The 18,368-nt window shown below is 42.5% G+C and overlaps 1 protein-coding gene across 1 annotated transcript; it reads left to right on the forward strand.

Moving 5' to 3' along the window:
- Nucleotides 1–1,812: 1,812 nt before the first annotated feature.
- LOC118376258 (uncharacterized) lies at nt 1,813–18,286 on the forward strand. The gene is made up of 15 exons (XM_035762946.2): nt 1,813–1,943; nt 2,374–2,504; nt 2,894–3,028; nt 3,151–3,187; nt 3,899–3,952; nt 10,950–11,006; nt 11,177–11,258; nt 11,544–11,633; nt 12,980–13,072; nt 13,200–13,328; nt 13,511–13,582; nt 13,690–13,755; nt 13,849–13,977; nt 14,310–14,475; nt 14,592–18,286. The coding sequence occupies exons 1-15, from the start codon at nt 1,892–1,894 to the stop codon at nt 14,631–14,633; spliced, it is 1,335 nt and encodes a 444-aa protein (XP_035618839.1). The 5' UTR covers nt 1,813–1,891; the 3' UTR covers nt 14,634–18,286.
- Nucleotides 18,287–18,368: the final 82 nt, after the last annotated feature.

Consider the following 18,368-nt stretch of genomic DNA (forward strand, 5'->3'; position numbering starts at 1 on the left):
ATGGCTTGTTTCAGCGCAGCTCGCATTAGCTTCACGGTTGTTATTTTGTTTACTGTTTTTGTATAGTGTTTCAGTGTTCAGTTCTTTCTTTAATTAAACATTCAACATAAACACATATCACGCTGCATTTTGGTCCTCAGATCCTTCTCGCCTCTCCTCTTCAGATGAAGAGGAGGACGACCGTGACATTATGAAGCAAACTATTACTATGCCAGATGCCACATTAGGATCGTTATATTATACATTATGTGCTCATTAAGCTAAAAAGTAGTAAGCAATTGCAAAGTTGCTAATTAGCAAAAATGCTAAAATATCCCGTGAAGATATTCAAACACGCAGCCTTTGGGTTGTTAGACGTTCGCGTTATAAGCACCCATCCCAAACCAAAGCATGGATTACTGTCTGAGCTTGTCCATAGACTGCTTACAGCTTAAAGTAAGCTAAATACATTTTTACATTTCTTCACACCCTCCACTCACTGAGGGTCAGATGTCACAGTCAACCAAGAGGGTTCATCTTTATAAACATGTTAAAAACACTAACTACTAGTGATCACTTTACCCGCTGAATCATTTGAACAGTTATATACCATGAGGTATAGTTATATACCATGAGGTATAGTTATCTACCATGAGTTATAGTTATCTATCATGAGGTATAGTTATATACCATGAGGTATAGTTATCTACCATGAGTTATAGTTATCTATCATGAGGTATAGTTATATACCATGAGGTATAGTTATCTACCATGAGTTATAGTTATCTATCATGAGGTATAGTTATATACCATGAGGTATAGTTATATACCATGAGGTATAGTTATCTACCATGAGGTATAGTTATATACCATGAGGTATAGTTATATACCATGAGGTATAGTTATATACCATGAGGTATAGTTATATACCATGAGTTATAGCTATCTATCATGAGGTATAGTTATATACCATGAGGTATAGTTATATACCATGAGGTATAGTTATATACCATGAGGTATAGTTATATACCATGAGTTATAGCTATCTATCATGAGGTATAGTTATCTACCATGAGTTATAGTTATCTATCATGAGTTATAGTTATCTACCATGAGTTATAGTTATCTACCATGAGTTATAGTTATCTATCATGAGTTATAGTTATCTACCATGAGTTATAGTTATCTATCATGAATGTGGAATACACATTTCAGTTGAAGGCATCAGTTGTCGTTCTGCCCCTGAGCAAGGCAGTTAACCCACTGTTCTCCGGGTGCGGAAGACGTGGATGTCGATTAAGGCAGCCCCCCCCCCCCTGAATACACATTTCAGTTGAAGGCATCAGTTGTACAACTGACTAGGTATCCCCCTTTTCCCTACAGTTCAACAAAACCATGTGCTTCATTCCTACAGTACAACAACAACCCCGTCTAGTGGTCAGAAGTGCTGTGTGCAGGACCCTGAGTTTTTACTGACTTTGTGACCTTCTTGACAGGTCATGTGGGCAGGAGACGGGTAACATGGACCTGGTAATGAGTTCTGCACGTCAGTCACATCGCAGTGCACCACCTACAGTGCAATAAAGCATAACACTATTATCCGACTGCCCAACCAGTAGGAATCAGGTCAAGTTGTCATTCAACTGGAGGCTTTATATGGGGGAAAGAAACATTTATTGAAAATATTATGTTTTAATATCAATGCCTTAAGTTGTATACAAAAAAACCTAGTTTCATTGTCACAAAACGTTAAAATATTTATCCAAAAACCAGATGTGTTTGTTGTTGCTCCTCCTTATGATGTAACTTCCGCTCAACAAGAGAAAGAGTGTCCTTCCCGCCTTGCTTTGCTTTGCACCGACAGACTGGAACTCAACACGCAGCACACAGTAGTTTGTAATTAGAGGCCACCATGTTTATTTGTTATCTGTTTGGTTTATTATTGACAATCCTGTTAATTCAAGGTAAGAAGATTGTGTTTTGACTTTGTATTTTTTCTGGGTGAAGCTGACAAGTCTTCGTCTCCCCAATTCCTCACACACATTTACAGTAGTGTAGTTGGTTTAGTTTTTATCGATGTCTTGAGTGTTTGCTTATCTCTCAGCTATTTGCCGGTCTCTTGAAAAAGTTACAATTCTCAGGAAAGAGAGATTGCAAAATATAAATTCTCCTCATATAGTTTTTCTGCATAAAGCTGTTTTTGGGCGTTGGCTACAGATCATAAGTTTTACCCCCAACAAACATTATGATATGCTATTGTCTTTATAAAGCAGGCTGCTTCTTCTGGTATCTTCTTTTGTATCTCTTCAACAGCAGTAAATAAAGATATGTGTTGTAGAAGACTGTGGTCATTGTTTTTCAACATGCGTGATCTCTTCCTCCTTTTTTCTGCAGGCTGTTGGGGTGGAGAAGAAACCAAGAATGTTAGTTGTGCAAGCCTCCGAACTGGAAATGTGTACAAATACTGTGTAAAGGAGAAGGAGAAACCTAAACGTGTGGAGTGGCAATCAGTGTTTTCCAATGAGGTAAGATATTGGTTTATTGTATCTCACAAAACAGGCTTCACTATCAGACTACTGTAGATTCAGAAATGTGACTGTCTTTCACACTTCAGGGGAGGCAGGAAGCCGGGGTTAGAGTGTTGGGCTAGTAACCTAAAGGTTGCTGGATTGAATCCCCAAGCTGACAAGGTTGAAAATCTGTTTTTCTGCCCCTGAACAAGGCAGTTAACCCGCTGTTCCCCAGTAGGCTGTCATTGTCAAAAATAATTTGTTCTTAACTGACTTGCCTTGTTAAATAAAATACAAATATATAGAGAGTAGATGCAGTTTAATGACAAATGTATTCAAACATTTGGAATATTGTTTTTGAGTGTTAGATGTCTAACTTTACATTTGTATTTTTTCTTCCACAGACGTCTACGTGGCTTGCTGAACTTTGTCAACACAAAAACACTACACAGGCACCCAATGTGATTGATGTCAGCTACTCCTGCATCACCCTCCCGGACTGTGTCAATGTAGACCACACTGCCATAAGTGATCGGTCTGTGAGTTTGGCTATTTATCACTGCAGTTTAGGTTTATGTACAGTTACCTTGTAAACTACAATACCAGACCAAACATTCCAGTTGCATGTTCATAATTTGATATTGATGTTATCTTATTTCAGGAGCATTTGACCCATTTCAATGTGTCTGGTGCAGCAGGTGAGACGTGTATATTGCTTTTCAAGTTTGGACATTTCTAAGTGATAAATATATATATATATATATATACATATACACTGCCGTTCAAAAGTTTGGGGTCACTTAGAAGTGTCAATGTTTTTGAAAGAAAAGCACATTGCGCTGTTCTGTGAAGGGAGTAGTACACAGCATTGTACGAGATCTTCAGTTTCTTGGCAATTTCTCACATGGAATAGCCTTCATTTCTCAGAACAAGAATAGACTGATGAGTTTCAGAAGAAAGTTTTTGGCCATTTTGAGCCTGTAATCGAACCCACAAATGCTGACGCTCCAGATATTCAAATAGTCTAAAGAAGGCCAGTTTTATTGCTTCTTTAATCAGAACAACAGTTTTCAGCTGTGCTAACGTAATTGCAAAAGGGTTTTCTAATGATCAATTAGCCTTTGAAAATGATAAACTTGGATTAGCTAACACAACGTGCCATTGGAACACAGGAGTGATGGTTGCTGATAATGGGCCTCTGTACGCCTATGTAGATATTCCATTAAAAATCATCAGTTTCCAGCTACAATAGTCATTTACAACATTAATGTCTACACTATATTTCTCATCAATTTGATGTTATTTTAATGGACAAAAAATGTGCATTTCTTTCAAAAACAAAGACATTTCTAAGTGACCCCAAACTTTTGAACAGTAGTGTATATATAGTTTATATTGTCTTGTTCTAGATGAGTCAAAGAAGCCTTTGGAGAAAGAGCCTGACAGTCAGAATACAACTGCAGGTGAGTGTTTCTCTGTAACAACAGAGCAGAGCATATTGAATGAGAGCTGTTGTTTCCACTGGCTCTCTGTTGGGTAGTCATCAAATGATTCTCAGTTGTAAATGTCATTGACTATGTCTTTCATTTTATTTGTAATATTATTGAATCTCTGACAATTGATTGATGCAGTCAAATTCCACTTGACCGTTGAGTCACGGTAACTAGGCTTCTCCAAAATTGCCCTCTGATGCCGCTGATGGTCATTAGTAGCCTACCATACTTGCCAACGGACAGTCGCTAATGGTGTGTTCCCTCTAATCACTCTGACAGGACCCTGGCATTCAGAGTTTGAGTGGAGTAGGATCACCTGTTGCTCAGTGAGAGCCAGCTCCTTATAACTGGTTGATACATGGAATAAAATAAGTGTCCCTATATAGGTCCATGTTGCACAACAGTTTTCTATAGGCTATGTTTTGTATTTGCGTGAGAAAACAGTTTTGATGGGATCCTCTTTTTAATATAGGCCATCAGCTTTCTATAGGCTAGGACTACTATATTTATTTCTCAACTTTGCTCATATTAAGCACATTGCTTCGCTTTACAACCGGAGTAGCCTACCTGGCTGGGCTGAAAATGAGCTGCTGGAAAGGTGTCCTCCATTTGCTATTCAAGTGCTGTCTTTTCCCCATGCCCCTGTTCCGACAAAGGTATGATAATGACCTATTCTACATCCAAACCAGTTCCCACATATATTATTTAGCATACTGTATGGAAATACAATATTAGAGTAAGAATTGTCTGATGTGTGAGAATATTACCAAGTGTATAGTCTATAAGGCAAGAAACAGTACTTGAATTGTTGGGTGACTTTTTCAAATCAAAGTCGAATGCATCATGGTTTTCTTTTCTGGATTGATTTTATTTTCTGGATTTATCGACTGATGGCCTGTAAGGTCTGGAAAGATATATCCATTTGTTCTTCTGGAGAACTAAGAACCCAGCAAATGTATGTGGACACCCCTTCAAATGACTGGATTCGGCTATTTCAGCCACACCCATTTCTAACAGGTGTGTAAAATCGAGCACACAGCCATGCAATCTCCACAGACAAACATTGGCAGTACAATGTCCTTACTGAAGAGCTCAGTGACTTTCAATGTGGCACCGTCATACAAGTCAGTTCATCACATTTCTGCCCTGCTAGAGCTCAACTGTAAGCGGTCAACTGTAAGTGCTGTTATTATGAAGTGGAAACGTCTAGGAGCAACAACGGCTCAGCCGTGAAGTGGTAGGCCACACAAGCTCACAGAACGGGATGGCCGAGTGCTGGAGCGCATAGCGCCTAAAAATCACCTGTCCTTGGTTGCAACACTCGCTACTGAGCAGTGTAAAGCACTTAAGTAAAAATACTTTAATGTACTTCTTAAGTAGTTTTTTTGGGGTATCTATACTTTACTTTACTATTTATATTTTTGTCAACTTTTACTTTTACTTCACTACATTCCTAAAGAAAATAATGTACCTTTTACTCCATACATTTTCCCTGACAACCAAAAGTACATTTTGACAGGAAAATGGTCCAATTCACACACTTATCAAGAGAACATCCCGGGTCATCCCTACTGCCTCTGATCTGACGGACTCAATAAACACAAATGCTTCATTTGTAAATGATGTCTGGGTGTTGGAGTATTGGACTCTGAAACAGGGGAAGCGTGTTCTCTGGAGTGAAGAATTATGCTTCACCATCTGGCAGTCTTGACAGACAAATCTAGGTTTTGCGGATGCCAGGAGAACGCTACCTTCCCCAATGCATAGTGCCAACTGTAAAGTTTGGTGGAGGAGGAATAATGGTCTGGGGCTATTTTTCATGGTTCTGGCTAGGCCCCTTAGTTCCAGTAAAGGGACATCTTAACACTACAGCATACAGTGACATTCTAGACGATTCTGTTCTTCCAACAGTTTGTGGCAACACTTTCAACTTTGTGGCAGCAGTTTCCTGTTTCAGCATGACAATACTTCCATGAACAAAGTGAGGTCCATACAGAAAAGGTTTGTCGAGATCGGTGTGGATGAACTTGACTGGCCTGCACAAAGCCCTGACCTCAACCACATCGAACTCCTTTGTGATGAATTAGAATCCCTACTGCGAGCCAGGCATAATCACCCAACATCAGTGCCAGAACTCACTAATTCTCCACATCTAGTAGAAAGCCTTCCCAGAAGAGTGGAGGCTGTTATAGCAGCAAAGGGGGGACTAACTCCATATTAATACCCATGATTTTGGAATTAGATGTTTGACGAGCAGATGTCCACATACTTTTGGTATTTGTACATTCATGTAGTGTATCGATTTGAAGATCAACCATCCATCAATTCTTGTGTAAGAAGAACTTTCATTGTATAAGGCTGAATATTTTTGTTGATAAATTTCAAAGTTGAACAAATGACTTTCCACATTAACACAATACATCACGTTTTGTTAATGTTGAAGCAGCACCCATCACACGGCCGTAAAGATTGGCCCAAACTGGATCAAAGTATTTTATGATGAACAAAGCCCTGCTCGTAGACAGAACTGGCTGACACAAACCCACTGTAGAGGGGGTCAGGAGATGGTTGGGTACAGTCCCACTGTAGAGGGGGGCAGGAGATGGTTGAGTACAGTCCCACTGTCGAGGGGGTCAGGAGATGGTTGAGTACAGTCCCACTGTCGAGAGGGGGTCAGGAGATGGTTGAGTACAGTCCCACTGTCGAGGGGGTCAGGAGATGGTTGAGTACAATCCCACTGTAGAGGGGGTCAGGAGATGGTTGAGTACAGTCCCACTGTAGAGGGGGGCAAGAGATGGTTGAGTACAGTCCCACTGTAGAGGGGGGCAAGAGATGGTTGAGTACAGTCCCACTGTAGAGGGGGGCAGGAGATGGTTGAGTACAGTCCTACTGTAGAGGGGGTCATGAGATGGTTCAGTACAGTCCTACTGTAGAGGGGGTTAGGAGATGGTTCAGTACAGTCCTACTGTAGAGGGGGGCAGGAGATGGTTGAGTACAGTCCCACTGTAGAGGGGGGCAAGAGATGGTTGAGTACAGTCCCACTGTAGAGGGGGGCAAGAGATGGTTGAGTACAGTCCTACTGTAGAGGGGGGCAGGAGATGGTTGAGTACAGTCCCACTGTAGAGGGGGGCAAGAGATGGTTGAGTACAGTCCCACTGTCGAGAGGGGGTCAGGAGATGTTTGAGTACAGTCCCACTGTCGAGGGGGTCAGGAGATGGTTGAGTACAGTCCCACTGTAGAGGGGGGCAGGAGATGGTTGAGTACAGTCCTACTGTAGAGGGGGTTAGGAGATGGTTCAGTACAGTCCTACTGTAGAGGGGGGCAGGAGATGGTTGAGTACAGTCCCACTGTAGAGGGGGGCAAGAGATGGTTGAGTACAGTCCCACTGTAGAGGGGGGCAAGAGATGGTTGAGTACAGTCCCACTGTAGAGGGGGGCAAGAGATGGTTGAGTACAGTCCCACTGTAGAGGGGGGCAAGAGATGGTTGAGTACAGTCCCACTGTAGAGAGGGGCAAGAGATGGTTGAGTACAGTCCCACTGTAGAGGGGGGCAAGAGATGGTTGAGTACAGTCCCACTGTAGAGGGGGGCAAGAGATGGTTGAGTACAGTCCCACTGTAGAGGGGGGCAGGAGATGGTTGAGTACAGTCCCACTGTAGAGGGGGGCAAGAGATGGTTGAGTACAGTCCCACTGTAGAGGGGGGCAAGAGATGGTTGAGTACAGTCCCACTGTAGAGGGGGGCAAGAGATGGTTGAGTACAGTCCCACTGTAGAGGGGGCAGGAGATGGTTGAGTACAGTCCCACTGTAGAGGGGGCAGGAGATGGTTGAGTACAGTCAAACTGTAGAGGGGGCAGGAGATGGTTGAGTACAGTCCCACTGTAGAGGGGGCAGGAGATGGTTGAGTACAGTCCCACTGTAGAGGGGGGCAAGAGATGGTTGAGTACAGTCCCACTGTAGAGGGGGGCAGGAGATGGTTGAGTACAGTCCCACTGTAGAGGGGGGCAGGAGATGGTTGAGTACAGTCCCACTGTAGAGGGGTCAGGAGATGGTTGAGTACAGTCCCACTGTAGAGGTGGACAGGAGATGGTTGAGTACAGTCCCACTGTAGAGGGGGGCAAGAGATGGTTGAGTACAGTCCCACTGTAGAGGGGGGCAGGAGATGGTTGAGTACAGTCCCACTGTAGAGGGGGGCAGGAGATGGTTGAGTACAGTCCCACTGTAGAGGGGGGCAGGAGATGGTTGAGTACAGTCCCACTGTAGAGGGGGGCAGGAGATGGTTGAGTACAGTCCCACTGTAGAGGGGGGCAGGAGATGGTTGAGTATCGTCTCACTGTAGAGGGGGGCAGGAGATGGTTGAGTACAGTCCCACTGTAGAGGGGGGCAGGAGATGGTTGAGTACCGTCTCACTGTAGAGGGGGGCAGGAGATGGTTGAGTACCGTCCCACTGTAGAGGGGGTCAGGAGATGGTTGAGTACCGTCCCACTGTAGAGGGGGTCAGGAGATGGTTGAGTACCGTCCCACTGTAGAGGGGGTCAGGAGATGGTTGAGTACAGTCCTATTGTAGAGGGGGTCAGGAGATGGTTCAGTACAGTCCTATTGTAGAGGGGGGCAGGAAATGGTTCAGTACAGTCCTACTGTAGAGGGGGTCAGGAGATGGTTCAGTACAGTCCCACTGTAGAGGGGGTCAGGAGATGGTTCAGTACAGTCCCACTGTAGAGGGGGGCAGGAGATGGTTGAGTACAGTCCCACTGTAGAGGGGGTCAGGAGATGGGTCAGTACAGTCCTACTGTAGAGGGGGTCAGGAGATGGTTGAGTACAGTCCCACTGTAGAGGGGGTCAGGAGATGGGTCAGTACAGTCCTACTGTAGAGGGGGTCAGGAGATGGTTCAGTACAGTCCTACTGTAGAGGGGGTCAGGAGATGGTTCAGTACAGTCCTACTGTAGAGGGGGTCAGGAGATGGTTCAGTACAGTCCTACTGTAGAGGGGGGCAGGAGATGGTTCAGTACAGTCCTACTGTAGAGGGGGTCAGGAGATGGTTCAGTACAGTCCTATTGTAGAGGGGGGCAGGAGATTGTTCAGTACAGTCCCACTGTCGAGGGGGTCAGGAGATGGTTGAGTACAGTCCTACTGTAGAGGGGGTCAGGAGATTGTTCAGTACCGTCTCACTGTAGAGGGGGGCAGGAGATGGTTGAGTACCGTCCCACTGTAGAGGGGGTCAGGAGATGGTTTAGTATCGTCTCACTGTAGAGGGGGGCAGGAGATGGTTGAGTACCGACCCACTGTAGAGGGGGTCAGGAGATGGTTGAGTACAGTCCTACTGTAGAGGGGGTCAGGAGATGGGTCAGTACAGTCCTACTGTAGAGGGGGTCAGGAGATGGTTCAGTACAGTCCTACTGTAGAGGGGGTCAGGAGATGGTTCAGTACAGTCCTACTGTAGAGGGGGTCAGGAGATGGTTCAGTACAGTCCTACTGTAGAGGGGGTCAGGAGATGGTTCAGTACAGTCCTACTGTAGAGGGGGTCAGGAGATGGTTCAGTACAGTCCTATTGTAGAGGGGGGCAGGAGATGGTTCAGTACAGTCCCACTGTAGAGGGGGTCAGGAGATGGTTGAGTACAGTCCCACTGTCGAGGGGGTCAGGAGATGGTTGAGTACAGTCCTACTGTAGAGGGGGTCAAGAGATGGTTGAGTACCGTCCCACTGTAGAGGGGGTCAGGAGATGGTTTAGTATTGTCTCACTGTAGAGGGGGTCATGAGATGGTTCAGTACAGTCCTACTGTAGAGGGGGGCAGGAGATGGTTCAGTACAGTCCTACTGTAGAGGGGGTCAGGAGATGGTTCAGTACAGTCCTATTGTAGAGGGGGGCAGGAGATTGTTCAGTAGAGTCCCACTGTCGAGGGGGTCAGGAGATGGTTGAGTACAGTCCTACTGTAGAGGGGGTCAGGAGATTGTTCAGTACAGTCCCACTGTAGAGGGGGTCATGAGATGGTTCAGTACAGTCCTACTGTAGAGGGGGGCAGGAGATGGTTCAGTACAGTCCCACTGTAGAGGGGGTCATGAGATGGTTCAGTACAGTCCTACTGTAGAGGGGGGCAGGAGATGGTTCAGTACAGTCCTACTGTAGAGGGGGTCAGGAGATGGTTCAGTACAGTCCTACTGTAGAGGGGGGCAGGAGATGGTTCAGTACAGTCCCACTGTAGAAGGGGTCAGGAGATGGTTCAGTACAGTCCCACTGTAGAGGGGGGCAGGAGATGGTTCAGTACAGTCCTACTGTAGAGGGTGTTAGGAGATAGTTGAGTACAGTCCTACTACACAGAAAAACATAAGGTGCATAAAGGAAACTTTCTCACACTATGTGCAGGACAACAATCCTGCCCCCATGAGAAGGGCAGACATACCACATAGCTCAGCTGAAATGACAGAAAGTGAGTGTCACGGCTGACTAGGTGTGTAGATAGGAATCAGGCGCAGAGAGCAAAGAGTTCCAGGGGAAAGAAGCACTTTATTCCGGCACCAAAAGTAAATGCCCAAACACACAGGGCGCAAAACACTGACCAACCCAAAACAATGGGTAACACTGTCTGGAGCACCAATGACACAACGTGAACACCAAAATAATCCCGCACAACGAAGGGGCGGGTTCCACGCGCTAAATAGGGAAGCAAACCAAGCACACAAACTAGGAACCGGTGTAACTAATGAGACAATTCTAACCCAAAATAAAAAGGGATCGGTGGCGGCTAGTAGGCCGGTGACGACGACCGCTGAGCACCACCTGAACAGGCAGGGGAGCCAACTTGAAGCCAGGAAAGTGGCTATTAAGCCGAGTGACAATCGGAACCAAATAAAAACTGGATAAGGGTCCCCGAAGGCAGTGCAACTCTCTGGGGAATACAATTGAAGAGTAAAGGGTCATGACATGATTATGTCATGGAAATAACTTTATTCTCTCTAATACCACCATTATAGATGGAGACCATCCTGATACAAACCGTGGTGACACTAGTTTGATCTGGAAAATCATTGGTGAGTGTTTACGCAAATCTATCACCACAGCTTCCTCTGTATGAGCAAATGACAAGTAAATCTGACCTCAGAATTATGCTACCAAGATCAACTACAGTTAGAAGGCTGTTTTAAAACCTTTTCTTTTGTGTGAATATGTCAACATCTGATGACTACATTTTGTTTTTCAGTTGGTGTTGTTGCTCCCGTGCTGGTCATTGCTGGTCTGCTCTTCGTGGTTTGTGTGTTCAAACATAGGAGAGAAAAACAGTGGTGAGTATCCTATATAACTGTTTTTGTGTTTGTGAAGGGAGCTCTTTAAGTCAATTAGAATTGTTGCAGAGGGTTTATGTAAGTTATGAGACTAGTTCTCTCTGTCTTACTACTAGGGGTTAAAGTCAGACCAATGGGGTCCTAGCAGGTCACAAACAGGATGAGAACAGTCTGGAACTTGCAGGCCACTTACAAACTATAGACTTGCCGGACATTTTGTCAAGTTACTGTTGTTTATCAAACATTATCCATAATTTCTTATTAATGTAATAATCTCATCTTTAGCAACCAATTCCACAGAGACGTGGAAGCGGGTCAGGGCATTCTAGAACCAAACTCCATTCCTCTGATGCAGAATGAGCAACGTGATACCAGGTAAACCTTTCCACATCACTTTATTGATCTGTAATCAACCACTGAATGATAGTCTCTCTTGTCTTCAGCTGTTGCTATGGGTTATATTAGTTTCTGTCTCTATAGAACAGGGCTCTCCAACCCTGTTTCTGGAGAGCTACTGTCCTGTAGGTTTTCACTCCAACCCTAATCTACTGTAGCACACCTGATTCTAATAATTAGCTCAGGGATGGGAAACAGGCGGCCTGCGGACCCCCGTTTTACTGTTGACAGCTAGAATAGTAGAATACACAAGGTGCAATTTCAAAATTTGGTTGTGCATCACCAGTTTTCCTCTTGTCATTGAAAATCACTCAATTGTTTAGATTGGTAAATGAATCTGACCAGCTACCTAAACTTGTAGTAATCATCGTCAAATTGCTTACAGGGGGCATTGATTTTGTAAGTCACTCTCACTTAGATATCATATTGACATGCAAACATTTCTCTCCACCTTATGGCAAAATGAGTAGAATTGCAGCAAACTTGCTCTAAATCTGCTAAATGTTCTCTAATCCCCATAGCAAAATGTTGGTTACGGCCGGCTCTGACTGCATATGTGAGTGTGAATGTGGGTACTCAGGAGCCACTGTGGTCCCTCATAATGAATTCAGATGTTTGTGGCTCCCATCAAAGTTGCCCATCACTGAAAGCTGGTTAAAAAGCTGCATCAGGTTAGTTAACTGGGGTTGGAGAGAGAACCTACAGGAGGGTAGCTCTCCAAGAACCGGGTTGGAAAGAGAACCTACAGGAGGGTAGCTCTCCAAGAACAGGGTTGGAAAGAGAACCTACAGGAGGGTAGCTCTCCAAGAACAGGGTTGGAGAGAGAACCTACAGGAGGGTAGCTCTCCAAGAACAGGGTTGGAAAGAGAACCTACAGGAGGGTAGCTCTCCAAGAACCGGGTTGGAAAGAGAACCTACAGGAGGGTAGCTCTCCAAGAACAGGGTTGGAGAGAGAACCTACAGGAGGGTAGCTCTCCAGGAACAGGGTTGGAAAGAGAACCTACAGGAGGGTAGCTCTCCAAGAACAGGGTTGGAAAGAGAACCTACAGGAGGGTAGCTCTCCAAGAACAGGGTTGGAGAGAGAACCTACAGGAGGGTAGCTCTCCAAGAACAGGGTTGGAGAGAGAACCTACAGGAGGGTAGCTCTCCAAGAAAAGGTTTGGAAAGCCCTGCTATAGAAGGCAAAGGAAGAATTACTCAATAGATCCGCATGGCATTTCTAAATACCAGCAATGTCTATTGGCAAGCAACAACTTTCAGCAAAGACCCTGCCTTTAGAGCCTTGCTTATCCTTTCAGAAATGCTCATCATAATCTCACTTTTAGTGACCAAGGAGGTGAGCCAGGAGAGGAGAGCAGGCAGCCCATGGACAATGAAGAGACAGGCACTGACAACCCTCTGCTGAATGGAGATGCCAGGTAAACTGTACCACATGACTAATCACCTGCCAGTCCTCTGTAATGTAGGCTATGGATATGGAGAACATTTGTATCCTTCCCAATAGAGATATTTAAATCCTTATCAATGTAATAATCTCAACTTTAGTGGCCAAGGAGAGGAAGGTGTTCTAGGAATGGAGGATGGAAAGCTGTCAGACAATGACAGAGCAGACACTGAAATATATCAGAAGACACATGCTGATTCCCATCCACTGAATGTACCCAAGGTTGTCAGGTAAATTCTCCACATGAGGACTCCTTTGGTAGATCGTCATTCAACAGATATTGAAGATCTCATTTCTCCCTTCAGAATTGATCCCATGGATCATGTTAGTTTCTGCCTCTATGGAGGACCGTGTTGTTTGTGGTGGATCAAGAGTTTTAACCCTGATAATATCCCTGTTATTGCTCCCACAGGGTTAACAGCCAGACTGATGACCCACAGCTTCTGGGTCAACCTCAGAGCAATGGACACGTGCCATATAGAAGGTGAGAATGTGTATGTATCTGTGTTTAAAGTTGCATGGGATGGTAGAGGAGGTTAAATAACTGGTTGAGGTCATGTTTCCTGATCCAGTCTGTATCTTACTCCACAGGGAATTACACCTGACCAATGGGGCTCCAGGTCAGGGTGCTGGTGAGACTTCACCCCTCCTCTGCAGGTGAGTCACTCCTCTGTCATTTAAGCCATGAACATGTAGACCATGTGTACCCCTCAGATCCTTCATTCTTATCCATGTAATAATCACCCTTAGAAGCCCAGGAGAGGAAGGCGTGCTAGAAGGGCAGGACAGGAAGTCAGCAGAGAGTGGGGGAACAGACCCTGAATCCTGTCAGAAGACACATGCTGAACCCCCTCTAGTGAATGGACACCAAGGTGTCAGGTAAACCTGATTACATATTGATACATCCACAACTCATTGGGTAATAATGTCACCCACCCCATTTTCCCACGGTTCATGTTAGCCCAGTGTTTCCCAAACTCGGTCCTGGGGGCCACAAGTTTTGGTTTTTGCCCTAGCACTACACAGCTGATTCAAACAATCAAATCTTAATTATGAGTTGATTATTTGAATCAGCTGTGTAGTGCTAGGGCAAAAAAACAAAACGTGCACCCGGGGGGCAGGACCGAGTTTGGGAAACCCTGTTATCTCTATAGGGAACAGTATTATGGTGGATCATGAATGTGAATGTTGATGTCTTATTCCTCCAACAGGGTTAACGATGAGACTAAGGAAGCGACTCCTGGTGCACAGAGTGCAGGACCTCCTCAGATGAATGGAGGTCCTCCCATGTCTAACAGAGCTGCTGAGGAAACCACTGCTCTATTGGACAAACAGACCTTGGACAAGGACCAAGTTACCAAACCTCCTGAGTTAATAGTAAGTACTGTTAATGTCCTCTGACAACTGGTGAACTGTTTGGCTTTGTATCTAAAATGACGGGGCTCGTTGTCTTTTTGGTCCAGCATATTTGTAACTCTTGTGTTTTTCCCAAGAACCAAGGACCTAATGACATGGAGTCAAGAGGAGAACTGTAACAAATGGTGGACGTTTGTATAACAAAAGAAAACCTCAGAAGATAAGATACAGTAATATATGATATACAGTACTTATTATAAGATACAGTAATATATGATATACAGTACTTATTATAAGATACAGTAATATATGATATACAGTACTTATGATAAGATAAAGTAATATATGATATACAGTACTTATGATAAGATACAGTAATATATGATATACAGTACTTATGATAAGATACAGTAATATATGATATACAGTACTTATGATAAGATACAGTAATATATGATATACAGTACTTATTATAAGATACAGTAATATATGATATACAGTACTTATGATAAGATAAAGTAATATATGATATACAGTACTTATGATAAGATACAGTAATATATGATATACAGTGCTTATGATAAGATACAGTAATATATGATATACAGTACTTATGATAAGATAAAGTAATATATGATATACAGTACTTATGATAAGATACAGTAATATATGATATACAGTACTTATGATAAGATAAAGTAATATATGATATACAGTACTTATGATAAGATACAGTAATATATGATATACAGTACTTATGATAAGATAAAGTAATATATGATATACAGTACTTATGATAAGATACAGTAATATATGATATACAGTACTTATGATAAGATACAGTAATATATGATATACAGTACTTATGATAAGATACAGTAATATATGATATACAGTACTTATGATAAGATAAAGTAATATATGATATACAGTACTTATGATAAGATACAGTAATATATGATATACAGTACTCAACAGTTTATTAAGTTAATTCTCTATGTGACAGCTATAATCTAGATAGGTTAGGAAACGTGTTTAAGTGAAATCAGTTGATATTTCAAAACAGCCCATTACTTGTAGATAACTAAAATGACAAAATGATTATAATCTGAAAATGAGTGTGACTTATGACTGATTATGATACAGCATGTCACATATTTAGCTATACAACATTATAATGATATGAAAGGATGGTAAGATCATACTTACACTAGTATTGTATACTATACATACAAGCAAATATAAATGACATACTCATGAGAAGATGCATAAAACATAAACCTCTTTAGTAGAGACATTTCCAAGATCAGGAGGTCTCAATGTCTTGTGGACATGTCAAATAGCTAAACATTGACCGGGCGTTATTATTTACACTATGTATACACAAATGTATGTGGACACCCCTTCAAATTAGTGGATATGTCTATTTCAGCGACACCCGTTGCTGACAGGTGTATAAAATTGATTACACAGCCATGCAATCTCCATAGACAAACATTGGCAGTAGAATAACCTTACTGAAGAGCTCAGTGACTTTCAATGTGGCACCGTCATAGGATGCTACCTTTCCAACCAGTCAGTTCATCAAATCTCCGTGGGGCGACGCACAATTGGCCTAGCATCATCCGGGTTAGGGAGGGTTTGGCCGGTAGGGAAATCCTTGTCTCATCGCGCACCAGTGACTCCTGTGGCGGGCCGGGCGCAGTGCGCGCTAACCAAGGTTGCCAGGTGCACGGTGTTCATCACTCCCGAGCCCGTACGGGGGTTGTAGCGATGAGACAAGATAGTAGCTACTAAACAATTGAATACCACGAAATTGGGGAGAAAAAGGTGTTAAAAAAAAAAGTATGAAAAAATATAATAATAACTTGTATAATTTGTCCCAACTTCAGCAAAACATTTCACAGACTTTTAACACACACCTGTAATCCTACTTTCAGTAAAGAACATTAATCTTCCATTTTCCTTTATTTAAACCACTGTTTTCATAGGAATAATAATAATAATATATGCCATTTAGCAGACGCTTTTATGCATACATTCTACGTATGGGTGGTCCCGGGAATCGAACCCACTATCCTGGCGTTACAAGCATGATTGGTCAGTTCAAACAGGATGTTCTCTTTATAATGCAATATAGGAGCATTAATAACACCTTCTATTCATAATGCATCAGGATGCACAACATAGGTGCTAATAACTGCTCATGAACATGTATAACTACATAAAGCATTATCACCAGGATGTGTAATGCCTCATGAAGAAAAGTATTACTATGCCAGATGCCATATTTGAAAAGCACATTAGGAGCATTATATTATATATTAAGTGATATTCTAATTTCACTGCATACCCTCTTACACCTATGTAACTCCGTCTTGAGGGCATAAAGGGATAGTTCACCCAAATTACAAAACGACATGTTGTTGTTCTTACCCTGTAAGCAGTCTATGAAGAAGTTAAGAAAGCAATCCAATGGTTTTGTTTACTGTACCTGGTTAGGGAAATGCAAACGTTTTAGCGTTTGTAACCCTGTTAAAAGCATTTTTTTTGCAAATCATCCTAAAGTGTCAACATTTGATTGTGTAGCTCAATTAAGTCATTCTAAGATGATTTGGACATGAAGCACAAAAACAATGCAAGAAATGGGATATTGGCTTCACATTACTTGACATTGGATTTGATCTAAAAAGTTTGCATTTGAAGACAGTGGTCAGGTAAACAAAACCAAAGCATGGATTACTGTCTGACCTTGTCCATAGACTGATTATGGCGTAAAGAAAGCAAATGATATTTTGTAATTAGGGTGAACTATCCCTTTAACAGGAGTGCGGAACTCCTACGTGAAGTCGTTACAGTATAGCCCTCTGACGCAACTTCCTAAAGAGACTTTCATGTAGGTCATACCACTTAGCTTCATCATAAGGCATCATGCTGCCTGCTTAAAATGCTGTAGGAATATATAGACATTTAGGAATATATAGACATTAGCAGCCATTAGTGCCATTGTCATGCAATATGATGTATATATTCATAGATTATAAGGTGTTATAAATACACTTATCACACATTATGAAGAGGGTATTCATAGGAAGTGTTACCCACAGGTCCAGCAGAAGGAACTGTACCCCACATCCCCACCTACTAGTGACATTGTGAAAAATACCACAACTTTAGACAGGAATTGTGTAGCTATGTTGACATTTGTGTTCACCGTTTAATTAGAATGTTTAACACATTGAGAGTATCGGTCAGGTCAAATGACTTAGGCGAATGACATACCCACATACACTGACACCTTATAACCTTAGTGTCAGAAAAGGTCCATTTTCTTCACATTATAATTATTTGTTTACTTACTTGTAATGTATTTGATATGTCCTGTCTGTGGGTTGATCTCATATATTGATGAATGGCTTTCGCCTGATGCTTTTTATGGTTAGTTACCTTACATATGTATTTAGTTTCATTTCCTTATTACATTTTCATTTCCATTTTATAGTACTATGCATTTTGACTGTTGGATTGATATGATCTGCTCATACATTTCCCTACAAGTGAGTGAGTTAAGACTATTGTTTAGTGAACGACTCAGGTCTGATGGATACAGTTGTCCCTCATACTCTCATGTATTATTTGTAAGAAACTTTCTGCATGTATCTGTATGAGGAAACCTCTACATTATTGTCATATCTACTTTTTAGCCTGCAAGTTTAGGAGGGCTATTCTGCAGAGTTTTGTGTGTTATATATTAGAAATGTAGAACCTAAGATGACTTCTTAGTTTTATAATATGTGTTTAATTCCTTTTATCATTAAAACATTCCTTTCCAGCTTGTGGTCATGTGTTTTCTTCAAATGAGACACTGGAGGAGAGGGAAAGATCCAACTCTGATTTATTTAGTCTTCTGTCAC

Source organism: Oncorhynchus keta, chromosome 5 (assembly GCF_023373465.1).
Source record: "Oncorhynchus keta strain PuntledgeMale-10-30-2019 chromosome 5, Oket_V2, whole genome shotgun sequence".
NCBI classification, from domain to species: domain Eukaryota; kingdom Metazoa; phylum Chordata; class Actinopteri; order Salmoniformes; family Salmonidae; genus Oncorhynchus; species Oncorhynchus keta.

Bases quoted from the DNA above. Each gene is read 5' to 3' on its own strand.
- LOC118376258 (XM_035762946.2), top strand. From the start codon at position 1,892: ATGTTTATTTGTTATCTGTTTGGTTTATTATTGACAATCCTGTTAATT. The intron at 2,505-2,893 runs GTAAGATATTGG...TTTCTTCCACAG, and splicing joins AATCAGTGTTTTCCAATGAG to ACGTCTACGTGGCTTGCTGA. The intron at 13,756-13,848 runs GTGAGTCACTCC...AATCACCCTTAG, and splicing joins ACTTCACCCCTCCTCTGCAG to AAGCCCAGGAGAGGAAGGCG.